This window comes from Ovis aries, chromosome 8 (genome assembly GCF_016772045.2).
Source record: "Ovis aries strain OAR_USU_Benz2616 breed Rambouillet chromosome 8, ARS-UI_Ramb_v3.0, whole genome shotgun sequence".
Classification (NCBI taxonomy): domain Eukaryota; kingdom Metazoa; phylum Chordata; class Mammalia; order Artiodactyla; family Bovidae; genus Ovis; species Ovis aries.
In genome coordinates this window covers 30,090,711-30,105,563 of record NC_056061.1, presented here as the reverse complement: position 1 = coordinate 30,105,563, position 14,853 = coordinate 30,090,711, and the positions used below count along the sequence as shown (strand labels likewise).

The following is a 14,853-nucleotide window of genomic DNA, read 5'->3' as shown; positions in this document are numbered from 1 at the left end:
ATCCCACCAAAAAAAGATATTCCGTGTCCAAGGGCAAAGGTGAAGCCCCCAAAAATGGTAGGAGGGGCGAAATTGTGTTTGGAAACAAACCTCATACACACCAGAGATGCTCAGAGGGCACAAACAAAACCCTTGTGTGCACAGGACCCAGGGACAGGAGCAGTGAGCCCCACGAGACTAAGTCACACCTGCCTTTGAGTGTTTGAGTATCTCCTGCAGAGGCACAGGTCAGCACTGGCCTGCCGCAGATACAGGGGCTCTGGCTACAGCAGACCTGAGAGGCATAGCGTGTGGCATAAGTCCTCTTGGAGGGGGTCGCCATTAGCCCCACTGAAGAGCTGCTGAGCAGACAACCCACAAAGTGGAGAACAATTATACCAAAGAAGTTGCCACAGTTTTGCAAAAGTTCTAGGGCCCACAACAGATTTCCCAACCTGGGGATCTAGCAAAGGGACTGAGAACCTCCAGGGAATTTGACTTTGAAGGGCAGTGGGATTTGACTACAGAACTTCCACAGGACTGGGGAAACAGACTCTTGGAGGGTACAAACAAAACCTTGAGCACACCAGGACCCAGGACAAAGGAGCAGTGACCCTACAAGAGACTGAGCCAGACTTGTCCGTGAGTGTCCAGGAGTCTCTGGCAGAGGCGGAGGTTGACTGTCAGGGACACTGAATACAACAGTCCTGGGAGCCTCAGTGTGCTGGCCTAAGTTCTTTTGAAGGAGGTCGCCATTACCTCCATTAACCCTACCACAGTTTGACCTCAGGCCAAACTACAGGGAGGGAAGACAGCTCCACCCATCAACAGAAAATTGGAACAATAATTTCCTGAGCATGGCCCCACCCACCAGAGCAAGACACAGTTTACCCCACAGCAAGTCCCTCCCATCAGGAAGCTTCCACAAGCCTCTTAACCTCATCCATCAGAGGGCAGAGAGAATGAAAACCAGTCACAGAAAATGAAACAAAATGACTGCATGGATCGCAGCCTGTCTAACCCAATATGAGCTATGCCATGCAAGGCCACCTAAGACAGACAGGTCATGGTGGAGAGTTCTGACAAAATGTCATCCACTGGAGAAGGGAATGGCAAATAATTTCAGCATTCTTGCCTTGAGAACCCCCTGAACAGTATGAAAAGACAAAGAGATATGACACTGAAAGATGAACTCCCCAAGTTGGTAGGTGCCCAATATGCTACTGTAGAAGAGCAGAGAAACAGTTCCAGGAGGAATGAAGAGGCTGAGCCAAAGCAGAAACAATGCTCAGGTGTGGATGTGTGTCTGGTGGTGAAAGTAAAGTCCGATGCTGTAAAGAACAATATAGCATAGGAACCTAGAAGATTAGGTCCATGAATCAAGGTAAACAGGAAGTGGTCAAATAGGAGATAGTAAGAGTGAACATCAACATTTTAGGAATCAGTGAACTAAAAGGACTCAAACGGGCAAATTTAATTCAGAAGACCATTATATCTACTACTGTGGGCAAGAATCCCTTAGAACAAACAGAGTAGCCTCATAGTCAACAGAAGAGCCCAAACTGCAATACTTGGGTGCAATCTTAAAAACAAAAGAATGATCTCTGTTCATTTCCAAGGCAAACCATTCAATATCACAGTAATCCAAGTCTGTGCCCCAATCACTAATGCTGAAGAAGCCGAAGTTGAACAGTTCTGTGAAGACTTACATGACCTTCTAGAACAAACAGCAAAAAAAGGTGCCCTTTTCATCATAGGGGACTGGAATGCAAAAGTAGGAAGTCAAGAGATAGCTGAAGTAACAGGTAAGCTTGGCCTTGGAGTACAAAATGAAGCAGGGCAAAGGCTAACAGAGTTTTGCCAAAAGAATGCACTGGTCATAGAAAACACACTCTTACAACAACACAAGAGAAGACACTACACGTGGACATCACCAGATGGTCAACACCAAAATCAGACTGATTATATTCTTTGCAGCCAAGATGGAGAAGCTCTATACAGCCAGCAAAAACAAGACTGGGAGCTGACTGTGGCTCTGATCATGAACTCCTTATTGCAAAATTCAGACTTAAATTGAAGAAAGTAGGGAAAACCACTAGACCATTCAGGTATGACCTAAACATATCCCTTATGATTATACAATGAAAGAGACAAATAGATTCAAGAAATTAGCTCTGATAGAGTGCTGGAGAACTATGAACAGAGGTTCGTGACATTATACAGGAGGCGGTGATCAAAACCATCCCCAAGAAAAAGAAATGCAAAAAGGCAAAATGGTTGTCTGAGGAGGGCTTACAAATAGCTGAGAAAAGAAGAGAAGGGAAAGCAAAGGAGAAAAGATATACCCATCTGAATGCAGAGTTCCAAAGAACAGCAAGGAGAGATAAGAAAGCCTTCCTCAATGATCAATGCAAAGAAATAGAGGCAAACAGTAAAATGGGAAAGACTAGAGATCTCAAGAAAATTAGAGACACTAAGGGACTATTTCATGTAAGGATGAGCACAATAAAGGACATAAATGGTATGGACCTAAAAGAAGCAGAAGATATTAAGAGGTGCCAAGAATACACAGAAGAACTATATAAAAAAGATCTTCATGACCCAGATAACCACGATGGTGTGATCACTGATCTAGAGTCACACATTCTGGAATGCAAAGTCAAGTGGGCCTGAGGAAGCATCACCACAAACAAAGCTAGTGGAGTGACGGAATTCCAGTTGAGCTATTTCACATCCTGAAAGATGATGCTGTTAAAGTGCTGCACTCAATATGCCAGCAAATTTGGAAAACTTAGCAGTGACCATGGGACTGAAAAAGGTCAGTTTTCATTTCAAACCCAAAGAGAGACAATGCCAAAAAATGTTCAAACTACCACACAATTGCACTCATTTCACATGTTAGCAAGGTAATGCTCAAAATTCTCCAATCTAGGCTTCAACAGTACATGAACTGAGAACTTCCACAGGTTCAAGTTGGATTTAGAAATGGCAGAGGAACCAGAGACAAACTGCCAACATCTGCTGGATCATAGAAAAAGCAAGAGAATCCAGAATGATATCCACTTCTGCTTCATTGACTGTGCTAAAGCCTTTGACTGTAAGGATCACTACAAACTGTGGAAAAATTCTTCAAGAGATGGGAATACCAGACCACCTTACCTCTCTCCTGAGAAACCTGTATACAGGTCCACAGCAACATACAACTGGGGACAGAACGTCGGAGTGGTTCTAAATTGCGAAAGGAGCATGTTAAGGCTGTATATTGTTTATTTAACTTCTATGCAAAGTACATCATGGGAGATGCTGGGCTGGATGAAGCACAAGCTGGAATCAAGATTGCTGGGAGAAATATCAATAGCCTCAGATATGCAGATGATATCACCCTTATGGCAGAAAGCAAAGAGGAACTAAAGATACTAAAGGTGGAAGAGGAGAGTGAAAAAGCTGGCTTAGAACTCAACATTCAAAAACTAAGATCATGGCATCCAGTCTCATCACTTCATGACAAACAGATGGGGTAACAGTGGAAATAGTGACAGACTTTATTTTCTTGGGCTCCAAGATCACTGCGGATGGTGACTGTGGCCATTAAATTAAAAGATACTTGCTCCTTGGAAGAAAAGCTATGATCAAACTAGACAACATATTAAAAAGCAGAGACATTACTTTGCCAACAAAGGTCTGTAGAGTCAAAACTATGGTTTTTCTAATAGTCATGTATGGATGTGAGAGCTGGACCATAAAGAAGGCTGACCACCAAAGAATTGATGCTTTCAAACTCTGAGAGTGCTTTGGACTATAAGAAGATCCAACCAGTCCATCCTAAAGGAGATCAGTCTGGGTGTTCATTGGAAGGACTGATGCTGAAGCTGAAACTCCCATACGGTGGCCACCTGATGTGAAGAGCTGACTCATTGGAAAAGACCCTGATGCTGGGAAAGATGGAAGGCAGAAGGAAAAGGGAGTGACAACGGACGAGATGATTGGATCATATCACTGACTCAATGGACATGAGTTTGAGCAAGTTCCAGAAGATGATAAAGGACAGGGAAGCCTGGCGTGCTGCAGTCCATGGGGTCACAAAGAGTCGGACATCACTGAGCAACTGAATAACAAGCCAAGTATTGCCAGTGGGTACAAAGAAACTACAAAGTGTGTGGGGGGGAAATCATTCAGAAGGTATGTAGTGAACAATTTACAGGGCTGGGAATAGCTCCTGCTCCCATCAGCTGCAGTGGGAAAACAATTCACAGGGTATCAGTAGGGTACTCTGAAGGGTTTGCCTTAGCAGTGGGAAAAATGTTAGACTAAATGTTACTCTGATCCTCTGAGAGTTAAAGGTAGGACCTGAAAGTATCAACCTGTTTCCAGTAGCTTAACTGCATTCCAGAAGAAAGTTCAGGAATATTCATAGAGACACAAAAATGTCTAGCATCAAACAATAAAATTCACAGTGTCTGGCAGCCAGTGAAAAATAACCAGCATGCAAGAAAAAACAAATGGGCAGGAAAATAAGCAACACATAATGAGGAATAAAATAAGTCAATTGAAATCAACTTAGAAATGACACAGATGATAGAATTAGTAGATAGGGATAGTAAAACATTTCCCATGTGACCTGGAAGCTACAGCAAATACTGAGTATATTAAGCAGAAGCATGGAAGATATAAACTGGTGAACTTGAATGCATACCAACAGAAATTATCTAAAATGAAACACAAAAAGAAAATTACAGGGGAATAAAAAAAAAGAATACAGCATAGTGGACTCTGTGATAACTTTAAGCAGTCTATTACTCATGTAGCTGGAGTCCCTATGATAGAGGAGAAAGAAGGAAAGATCAAAAAATATTTTAAGATAAAATGACCAAAATTTTTCAAAATTTGATTAAAAAAAAAATAAAGTCACCAGAACCAAGAAGCTCAAAGGACCACAGACACAAGAAACATGAAAAGAAAAAGAAAAATGACACAAGGCATCATAATCCAATTGCTCAAAAACAGTGGTAAAAAGGAAATCAGAAAAACAGCCAGAGAAATTTACACATGTTATGTACAGAAGAACAAAGATAACAGCAGCTTTGGCAACAATTAAGTGAAAAGATAATGAAGCAATACCTTTAAAAGGTACTGTTGAAAGAAAAAAAAATATCAATCTTGAATTCTGTATCCAGTGAACATATCTTTCAAGAGCAGTGTTGAAGTAGACTTTTTCAGACACACAAACGAAAGAATTAATCACCAGCAGACCTGCACTATAAGTAGTGTTAAAATACAACTTTTAAGGAAGAAAAAAAAATACCACATGGAAATTGGGATCAACATAAAGAGATGAAAAGCATTGTAGATATTAACTAAGAGGGCAAATATGAAAGATACTTAAAATGCTTGTCTAAAGTATCATGATCTTAATATTTTTTCTGATTTTTCCCAAACAGATACAATTTTTGTTCACATTTTCCTCCTGTTATGGTTTTCAATGGCAAAAACTTAGCTTGTTTATCTCTTTATTATATATTAGATGGTGGCATAAGGCCTTTTGCAAATAAGAGATAATGTACAACTTCCCAGTGGACTGAAATAGCTTATTTCCATGTTTTACTTGAAAGTTGCACAAGAGTCAAAATAAGATAAACATAAAGATAAAACAAGTAAGTGGATAGAAGTTATCTTGCCCCACAAAATAATGATATTCCTCATAAAACAATAATCTACTGAAAATACAATGTGTTTAGAAAAAAAAAAAAACCCAGAATGGATCTTTACTATTTCAGCCATAGTGTTAAAATCAGTTGAGAACTTGATTCTCTTTAAAACCCTCTCTCAGCTTCCCTAGTGGCTCAATGGTGAAGAATCCGCCTGCAACTCAGGAGACACAAATTTGATCCCTGGGTTGGGAAGATCCCCTGGAGAAGGAACTGGTGAACCACTCCAGTATTCTCGTCTGGGAAATCCCATGGACAGAGGAGCCTGGCAAGCTACAGTCCATGGGGTCCCAAAAGAGATGGACATGATTTAGTGACTAAATAAACAACAAACTCCTGAGACTGCAATTGAGCTAACATGAGAGGAATCTCTGAAAACAGGGAAGAAGTCTGCTGTTCCCCATTTTAACAGCAATAGAAATTAAAGACACATGCCTTGCAGAGGACCTTGATTAGATTCCTAGGGAGGGAGCAGAAACGGATGGGAAATAAACAAAAAATCAGAGAAAGACAGTGTTGGGGTTCCTAAGATCACTCCCAGGTTTGATGATTTTTTAGGAGGATACACAGAACTCAGCATATAGTTGAACTCACAGGTATGGTTTATTACACCAAAAGGATACAAAGTAAAACCAGCAAAGGAAAAAGGTGCATGAGATGAAGACTAGAGGAAACCAGGTGTAAGGTGTTAAGAATTCTTCCTCTTCTGGTGGGGTCACAAAAGACTCCACGAATTAACACATATGAAAACACGTGAAATGCTGTCTAGCAGGTATATTCACTGGTGACTCAGTCCTCAGGGTTTTGGTTGGAGCTGGCGATGTAGGTATCCTCTGCCTAGCATGTACCAAAATTCTAGACTCCCAGAAGGAAAGGAGATCAATATAAACCATTCTGTTGGCAGAGACTGTTTAGGTACAGTGAACTGCCCTTATCAGTTAGAGAATGGGGGAAACATTTCTAAAATCCAAGTTTCCAGATGCTAGCCAAGGGCTAACTTTACAAGCAAGTTTTTTTTTTTAAGGACAGTAGTCCTTTTCTGCATAGGGATATTTTTAAAATATTCTTACTTTTTAATTCAAGTATGTGACTTTAAGAACTTTTTTAGCAAACAGTATGAAATAGAGCAAAGTTATATACACTAAAATGTTCATCATAATATCGTTTACATTAGTTAAAAAAAAAAAAGAGGAAAGAAAACAAAGCAAGTGTCCAAAAACTGTGGAATGGTTCAGTAAATTATAGTACAGTATATAAATGAAAGTAATGAAGTAATGAGGAAATATTAAATAGCCATTAGATATTTTGAAGACTTTTAGTAACAAAAATGACTATCCTGGGGAATAAATCAGAATGAAAAAATTGTATATACAATAATAACGCAAAAATGGGAGAAATTTTTTTAAAAATGGGAGGAATACAGAATGAAAGCTAGAAGGAAATACACTAGAATGTAATCATAATGCATTTCTGGGGGATGGCTTATATAAAATAGTTTTTATTTTCTTCAACCTTTTTCTGTGCTGTCAATTTTTAGTTAATGAACACGTATTTACTTTTCTAATTAGAAACTAAGTTATAATAATAACATAATTGTGTTAAAAAGATTTTAGATATAATGGCCTATGGATTCAAAGCAACTTTAGCTAAACTATAAAATATTTAGTATGCACAGTGAATAATATGAATAGAATGTTAACAAGGGATCTTTTAGCATGGCAAATGACCATTTAAAGTGTATTTTTAAATCTGATGTGCTTCTTTGTTTAATTAGTTAACAAGAAAAGAAAAAACAGGTAAAGGGAAGGAAGATATAAACACTAAAAAAAGCACAATGACTAATTTTTATTGCAAGAAGAAATGGCTCACAAACTAGCAAAAATACAAAAATAAAAATGTTATTTGCAAAGGATAGAACAAGGATGAATTTTCTAAATAACACTGAATCCCAATTTACATACAATCTGTTAAGCATTACTAACATAAGTCACATAAATTTTCATAGTTTTAAGGAGGATTAGGTAATTACAAACTTCCAGAGAAGGTGATTTTTAACATATTTAGTTACAACTCGCCTCCATTTGTTTTAATGCATTTACTCTAGTCAGAGATACTACTCCATAGAAAGCTATTTTTATACTACCCAGCTTCTTCATCACTGCACTAAGAAAGGAGCACTAAGGAGGGAGAAAACAGACCACTATTGTATCCTCTTATCCCTGGAGAGATGAAATGGTTTGCAGCTCATTTTAAATCACAAAGCAATTCTTTTGTGTACGAATTGGCCCCAGGCGAGGAGGTTGTGCAACTCACTTTCCACATGACCTCCACTTGTGGCTGCTTCCCAATCATGTCAGAACATGAAAACCTTGAAGGCACTCCAGTGTGGGGCAGTGCTCTCTCTGCCTCTGAAGTGACTCCTGGGCCAAGTTAGAAAAACCAAATTCTGAAGAGCCACTGCAATGGAAAGCACACTCAGAAGGGGGGTAAAAAACTCAGAATCTTTCTGGTTAGGAAGGGAAATGTGGTTAACCTAAATTGGTCCTAGAGAGCAAATGGAGGCATCAAGAAGCACTTCTACTGCTTCAGTTCAACTATGCATTTTTGTTTCCATTATAAAAAAAGAACAGCTCTTTAAATGGTTTGGCTATATTCAGAAATGCAACTGCTTAAAAAAATTCTGAAGTGTTTGGGAAGGTAGCAGGGAAAGAGGGCAGATGACAAAGCATTGCTAGAATCTTCTGAGTAAAATTTACTAGATAATCAAAGTCAGCAACTGGTGCCTACTAACAGGTGGTTCATTGAAGACTTTGTTGCTACCTCTCTTCTCTTTCTCAGGAAGAAAGAGATTATATGGGACTTGGAGTCAAAAAACCCTGGGTGTGGATCACATCACTGTCAAACATGCGTTAACCATTTCCAGACACTATGCTTTCCTGGCATTTGTCATCTCTGAATTTTAGGCTTTTTCCTCTATAAAATGGGTATACCAACAAATGATACCATTTTCATAGGTGATTATGTAGAAAGTATAAGCAAACTGTAAAGCGCTAAGCATTTATTCTTGTTGTTGCTAGTAGGACAGCCTGAAATATAGAAAGTATTTAACAAATGTTCACAAAGTTATTAATAAACTGTGGCAACTATAGTGGACAAATGGTAAGAGTAAATAAGTCAAGAACCTTAAAATCAACAATAATATTTTCACTTAGAACTTAACAGATATTTAACTATAAAACATTAATATCTTATATGGAACTATTAGGTTGGTGTGAGTCTAATTGCAGTTTCGGACTATGAATTTTGAGTCATTAAAACTAGGTTCAAACACAGCTTTATTAATCAAAATAGGAACCATTACAATCAACACAATTTTGCCAACAAGAAATAAGTTTGTTCCTGTAGCATAAAAATCTGTGCTTTGGGATTCAATGAACTCTTGGAAAGCAATTTCTGCTTTCTGGTTGTGGAAGCGTTTTCCCTGCAAAAAGTTGTCGAGATACATGAAGAAGTGGTAGTTGGTTGACAAGAGGGCAGGTGAATGTGGCAGAGGAGGCAAAACTTTGTGGTCCAATTTGTTCAACTTTTGAAGTGTTGGATGTGTGATATGCAGTCAGGCGCTGTCGTGGAGAACTGGGCCCATTCTGTTGACCAATGCCAGCTGCAGGCACTGCAGTTTTTCGTGCATCTCATCGATTTGCTGAGCATACTTCTCAGATGTAATGGTGTTTCCAAGATTCAGAAAGCTGTAGTGGACAAATGGATCAGACAGGCAGCAGACCATCAAATAGTGACCATGAACTTTCTTTGGTGCAAGTTTGGCTTTGGGAGGTGCTTTGGAGCTTCTTCTCGGTCCAACCACTGAGCTGGTCATCACTGGTTGTCATATAAAATCCACTTTTCTTTGCACGTCACAATCCGATCAAGAAATGGTTCGTTGTTATTGTGTAAAATAAGAAAAGATGACACTTCAAAAGAACAATTTTTTTGATTTGCAGTCAGTTCATGAGCTCCCCACTTATGGAGCTTTTTCAGTTTTCCAATTTGCTTCAAATACCAAATGATCATAGAATGGCTTACGTAGAGTTCTTTGGCAACTTCTCGTAATAGTTGTAAGAGAATCAGCTTCAGTGACCACTCTCAGTTGGTTGTTGTCACCTTCCAAAGGCTGGCCACTGCGCTCCTCATCTTCAAAGCTCTTCTCTCCTTTGCAAAACTTCTTGAACCTCTAGCGCACTGTATGTTCATTAGCAGTTCCTGGACCAAATGTGGTGTTGATGCTGCAAATTATCTCTGCTGCTTTACAACCAAGCCATTTGGAATTCAAATTAGAAAACTGCTAGAATTTGCTTTTTGTCTAACATCATTTCCACAGTATAAAATAAATATAAAATAAGTAGCAAGTAAGAAGTCATTAGCAAAAACATATAAAGCAAGAAATGCGCATTAAAGTGATGTATAACATGAGTGAGTGAATGGAAGCTGCTCAGTCGTGTCTGACTCTTTGTGACCCCATGGACTATACAGCCCATGGAATTCTCCAGGTCAGAATACTGGAGTGGGTAGTTGTTCCCTACTCCAGGGGTTTTTCTCAACCCAGGAATCGAACCCAGGTTTCCTATATTGCAAGTGGATTCTTTACCAGCTGAGCTACCAGGGAAGACCAATATATAACATAATCACATTTATTTAAGAACGTATTCAATAACAAACAACAAATTTTGACAATGCAAAAACTACAATTAGTTTTGCACCAACCTAATAACACCTCCATCCATGGAATTTTCTAGGCAAGAGGACTGGAGTGGGTTGCCATTTCCTTCTCCAGGGGATCTTCCCAACTTGCGGATCGAACCTGGGTCTCCCACACTGCGGGCAGACGCTTTACCGTCTGAGCCACCAGGGAATCCCAATAAACACCTAAGAAATATCCCAGGGGAAAAACAATGCTTCAATTGCCAGAAGCATGCATGCGCACTCAGTCACGTCTGACTCTTTGTGACCCCATGGACTGCAGCCCTCCAGGATCCTCTGTCTATGGAATTTTCCAGGCAAGAATACTGGAGTGGGTTGCCACTTCCTTTTCTAAAACTGCCAGAAGAGGCCACTGCCATCATCATATACGGTGGGATCTCAGGTATGGCAGAGGCATGCTCGCAGATCAGGTTTCATTAAGGTACAGGATGAGAGGTTAGAGCTGAGCTCTTAAGTTCAAATCTCAACTAGCAAGTTGTATGACTATGGGCACATTAATCTTTTCTAAGCCTCAGTTTTCAAAGATGTAAAATGGGCAGAGCAGTAGTCTCTGCTAGCAGGATTACTGTGAAGACGTCAAGGAAGACACTCATGAATTACTTACCATAGTGTTATGTGCTTGTTGTTATTTAGTTGTTAAGTTGTGTCGGACACTATTCAACCCAGTGGACTGAAGCCTGCCAGGATTCTCTGTCCATGGGATTTCCCAAGCAAGATTGCTAGAGTGGGTTACTATTTCCTTCTCCAGGGGATCTTCCCAACCCAGGGCTCAAACCCAGGTCTCCTGCATTGGCAGGTGGATTCTTTACCACTGAGCCACCAGGGATGCCCATTATGTGCTTACCTACCGTCATCTTCATCATACTTTATATGAGTGGAACTAGACCAGGTCCTCCATTTTACAAACTGCTATTTACCCTCAGCCGTGGCAGAAAACTATGGTATGTTTTTGAAAAACACAGCAAATGGGGTCTACTGTGGTCATATATCCTGCCAGTCACCACATAGCACTATGCTATGTAGGTGAAGTTAAGATATGCCTGCCAGGAACTGTGTTCCCTGAACCAAATGTTAGCAGATGTTCAAGGTACAATTCTTCATATTTCACTAACCACTCTCAGAGCCATCCAGAATCCCTGGGTTATACTTTTAAATTTAAAATTTCATATCCAGGTTGCTCATGCCCTATGTTTCACTTCCAGTAAAATTTATCTTTCTTTTTTTTCAAATGGAAATGTCAAAAAGCTTAAGATGTGCATACATGCATATTTTTTCTAATTTGCAGTGAGTGGAATCTTGCTAATGCAGAAAGCTAAAGAAGTTAGAATAATGAAACACTAATAAAGGAGTCCCTTGTAATAGCATATAACATGTTAAATGATGGTGGTGGTCAATGAAGCAATTGCTTCCCATTAAATATCCTGCTGAAATGAAATAAGTGCATTTTAAGGAAATATAACATAACCCTTTTTGAGATGTCCTGCTAAATGAGTCAAAAAACCTTAATTCTAGATCTATAAAATTAATCAAAATAATCCAACTGTGCAATCACTCTATATCTTATCATAGAGAATCTAATAGCACAGTAAATTCTAGATCTTGGATATAAAAGACATTCCTCCCTTATGCCCCCAACAGTCACCTTCTTGGGATCACATCCACACTTTTGGGACACGGAAAGCCTCTTCTTCTGAGGAAAGGCTGGGTCCAGTCACCTCACCATGAGCCAAGAGCTGCTTCTCCAGCCTGTCTGCCTTATTGACAGTGCTACCTGCCAGCCAGAAGCATCCTGGTGTCTACTGGGCTGCTGCAGACGGAGCAGACTGTGAATCCAGCCAGAGGATAAGAGGTTGTTTTAATTGGCTAAATCTGCTATGTACTAAGCGTATGGCCATGAATTTGTAGCCAAAACACTAATCTAAACACAAAACAAGAATGACATTTTCGCTCAATTCTAGTTCTGCCATGAGGGTTTTTAATCTAACATTTTATAATGAGTACCAAATCCTTACCTTTGCTAAAGTAGAATTTTCATAGTATACTCCTTGTACCAAATCCATAAGAGCACTTGCCAAAAGTTCCACAACCTAAAAAACAAGAAAAAAAGAAAAAATCAGAAGAATTTTAAAAATGTATCCACATTGTTACCTCAGACTGCCTCAGGAGGCTCACTTGCAAGGGAGTATTGTGTTCGATAGGAAAAAAAAAAGGAGGGGTTATGCACAAAAATCCTGGCAAATGGCATTGTCCACCTGGATATTAGAGCTGTGATCCAACTTTCCAGTCATAATTCAAACAAAAAAAACTTACAAGCATAGCATTTAATGACTATATGTGAAAATCCAGTAATAGCCATATTGAACATAAGTTTAAATTTCAGATAATGAATAAAATCTTAACCCAACTTATTTTCTGAATGTTTGTTTCTGTCAGGTGGACACTTTTTTAATATCCCCGTTCTGGAAGCCATCACAATGCCAATTTTCATACTTAACATAGAAAGAAGAGCAAAAGCAAAAGAACAGTGAACCTTTCTAATGTGTTCATTCTGTTGCACTATAAATGTGCTGTGGATATACTTGGTATAGGGCCCTTGGGTCAAATGTACTACAACACTGAAAATTTTAATAGAACTGTAATAGTAAAATTGTATTCATCTAACCTATATTATTTTCAAGGCTTAGATTATTTAAAAAATCAAACAAAATCAAAAGCTTTGAACTTGTTCCAGAATGTAAAACAAGCAGAAAACAGTATATGTTCTCCTTGGAACTACTGTACAATTTAGAGTTGTTTGCATAAACCATCATAACTCAGGAGGACAAAATAATGGTATTTATTATAATGTTCAGTGCAGCCATTTCAAACAACAATTCTCAAGGCAACCCTATCTGTTTCTTACCAAGTCTTAGTATCTTGTATATTTAGCTCTCTATGTTATGAAGTCTTATATCAAATTCCCACTCTTGGTTTCCTAAAATTTAGCTTAGTTCTGATTGAATTAAAGGATTTTGTTTCAGCTTTTATCATTCTTGTAATTGAAGACATTATTAAGCCAAAGGATACAGACTCAAACAACAAGATATTTCAACCTCAGGTACCTTGGATTTAATAAACATTTTCTTAGGGGTAAATGACATTAATTTGTAGAAAGGTATGCTTTAAAATTTTAACACATAAGCATTTATCTCCAAATTTATATTTACATTCATCCTGCATAACACACACAAGGCAACTGATATGGAAATTTTGCTGATTAAAGGGATATTTTTTTCTAGCTCTGCAGATGGGTTAATTTGTAAGACCTATACAAAGTCTTTTTTTTTTTTAATCGCATTGCCCTTTAGGTAACCAAATACTTTAGAAATATTGTAGCAATATAAGCTGCAGAGGAACTACAAGGACAATGATCCTACAGTGTTACCAGATGTGTTGAGTTATTTAAGTGGGGAAAAGAGAAAAATGAATGGATTTTTTTCCCCCTGAAGGTATCAGATAAGCTCTGCTCTCAAATCCAGGAGGATAGAGTATCGCCAATAGGTCTATGAAAGACTGTAACTAAATGCACAGCATCAGATTGGATTACAGTTTACACAAGCAACATCCCAAGGTCCCTCTGATGGCTAGACACATAATACAGATCAATCAGTCACTAAGAAATGTTATGGTTTTGAAACAGTTTGAGGTCTGAGATCAGCACTGGTAAAGTGAAGAGGGATTTACGAAAAGAAACTCCAACAGTGGACCTGGTTTTGGATAACCAGAGCTGTGTTCCCTTACTTTCTGAAATTCCAGACCAGGGGAAGCAACAAAACATTTTATTTTCTGATTCTTTTTCTGTTAATGCAATTAGCAAATATACCTGTATTTACAAATTTATAATTTATAAGTGACCTATACTTTCAAATGACCATCCTTGCTTAAGCAGAATATAATATCTCCATTGCCAACAACAGCCATCAAAGAAAAAACTTTGGACTCCCTTGGGTTAACAAGTCCAGGAAGGTAGGAAAGTATAAAAAGCAGAAGAGCCTAAGGGAGCTGCTTGTGTCCCAGACAAAAGTGACTTATCCAGCACACACTTAAGTATCTTTCCACTGCTTGAAATGTTTACTTTTAAAATTATACCCCAAAGTGATGTGTACTTCTCTCCTTTAGAATCACAAATATTTCTAGGAAGATGATAGGGCTATCAGCCCATATATATGTTAATAAGAACATTTAATGATCTGATCTTTTTTGTTCATTACATGGCTTACTACTATAGGCATTCACCTGTTTAGATATTTACTGTACTTAAATTTAAGAAGGCACCTGCTGGGCTTCTCTGGTGGCTCAGTGGTAAAGAATCCACCTGCCAAAACAGGAGACATGGGTTCAATCCCTGACCTGGGAAGATCCCAAATGCCATGCA

General features: G+C 38.8%; 1 protein-coding gene across 8 annotated transcripts in view; it reads right to left on the bottom strand.

Moving 5' to 3' along the window:
• PDSS2 (decaprenyl diphosphate synthase subunit 2) overlaps positions 1–14,853 on the bottom strand; it is a 311,640-nt gene that overhangs the window by 117,850 nt on the left and 178,937 nt on the right. For all 8 annotated transcript variants that reach the window (XM_060419521.1, XM_060419518.1, XM_060419519.1 and 5 more), the window contains one exon: positions 12,452–12,526. In XM_060419521.1, coding sequence (XP_060275504.1) covers positions 12,452–12,526 — 75 coding nt within the window. The remainder of the gene's footprint in view (positions 1–12,451; positions 12,527–14,853) is intronic.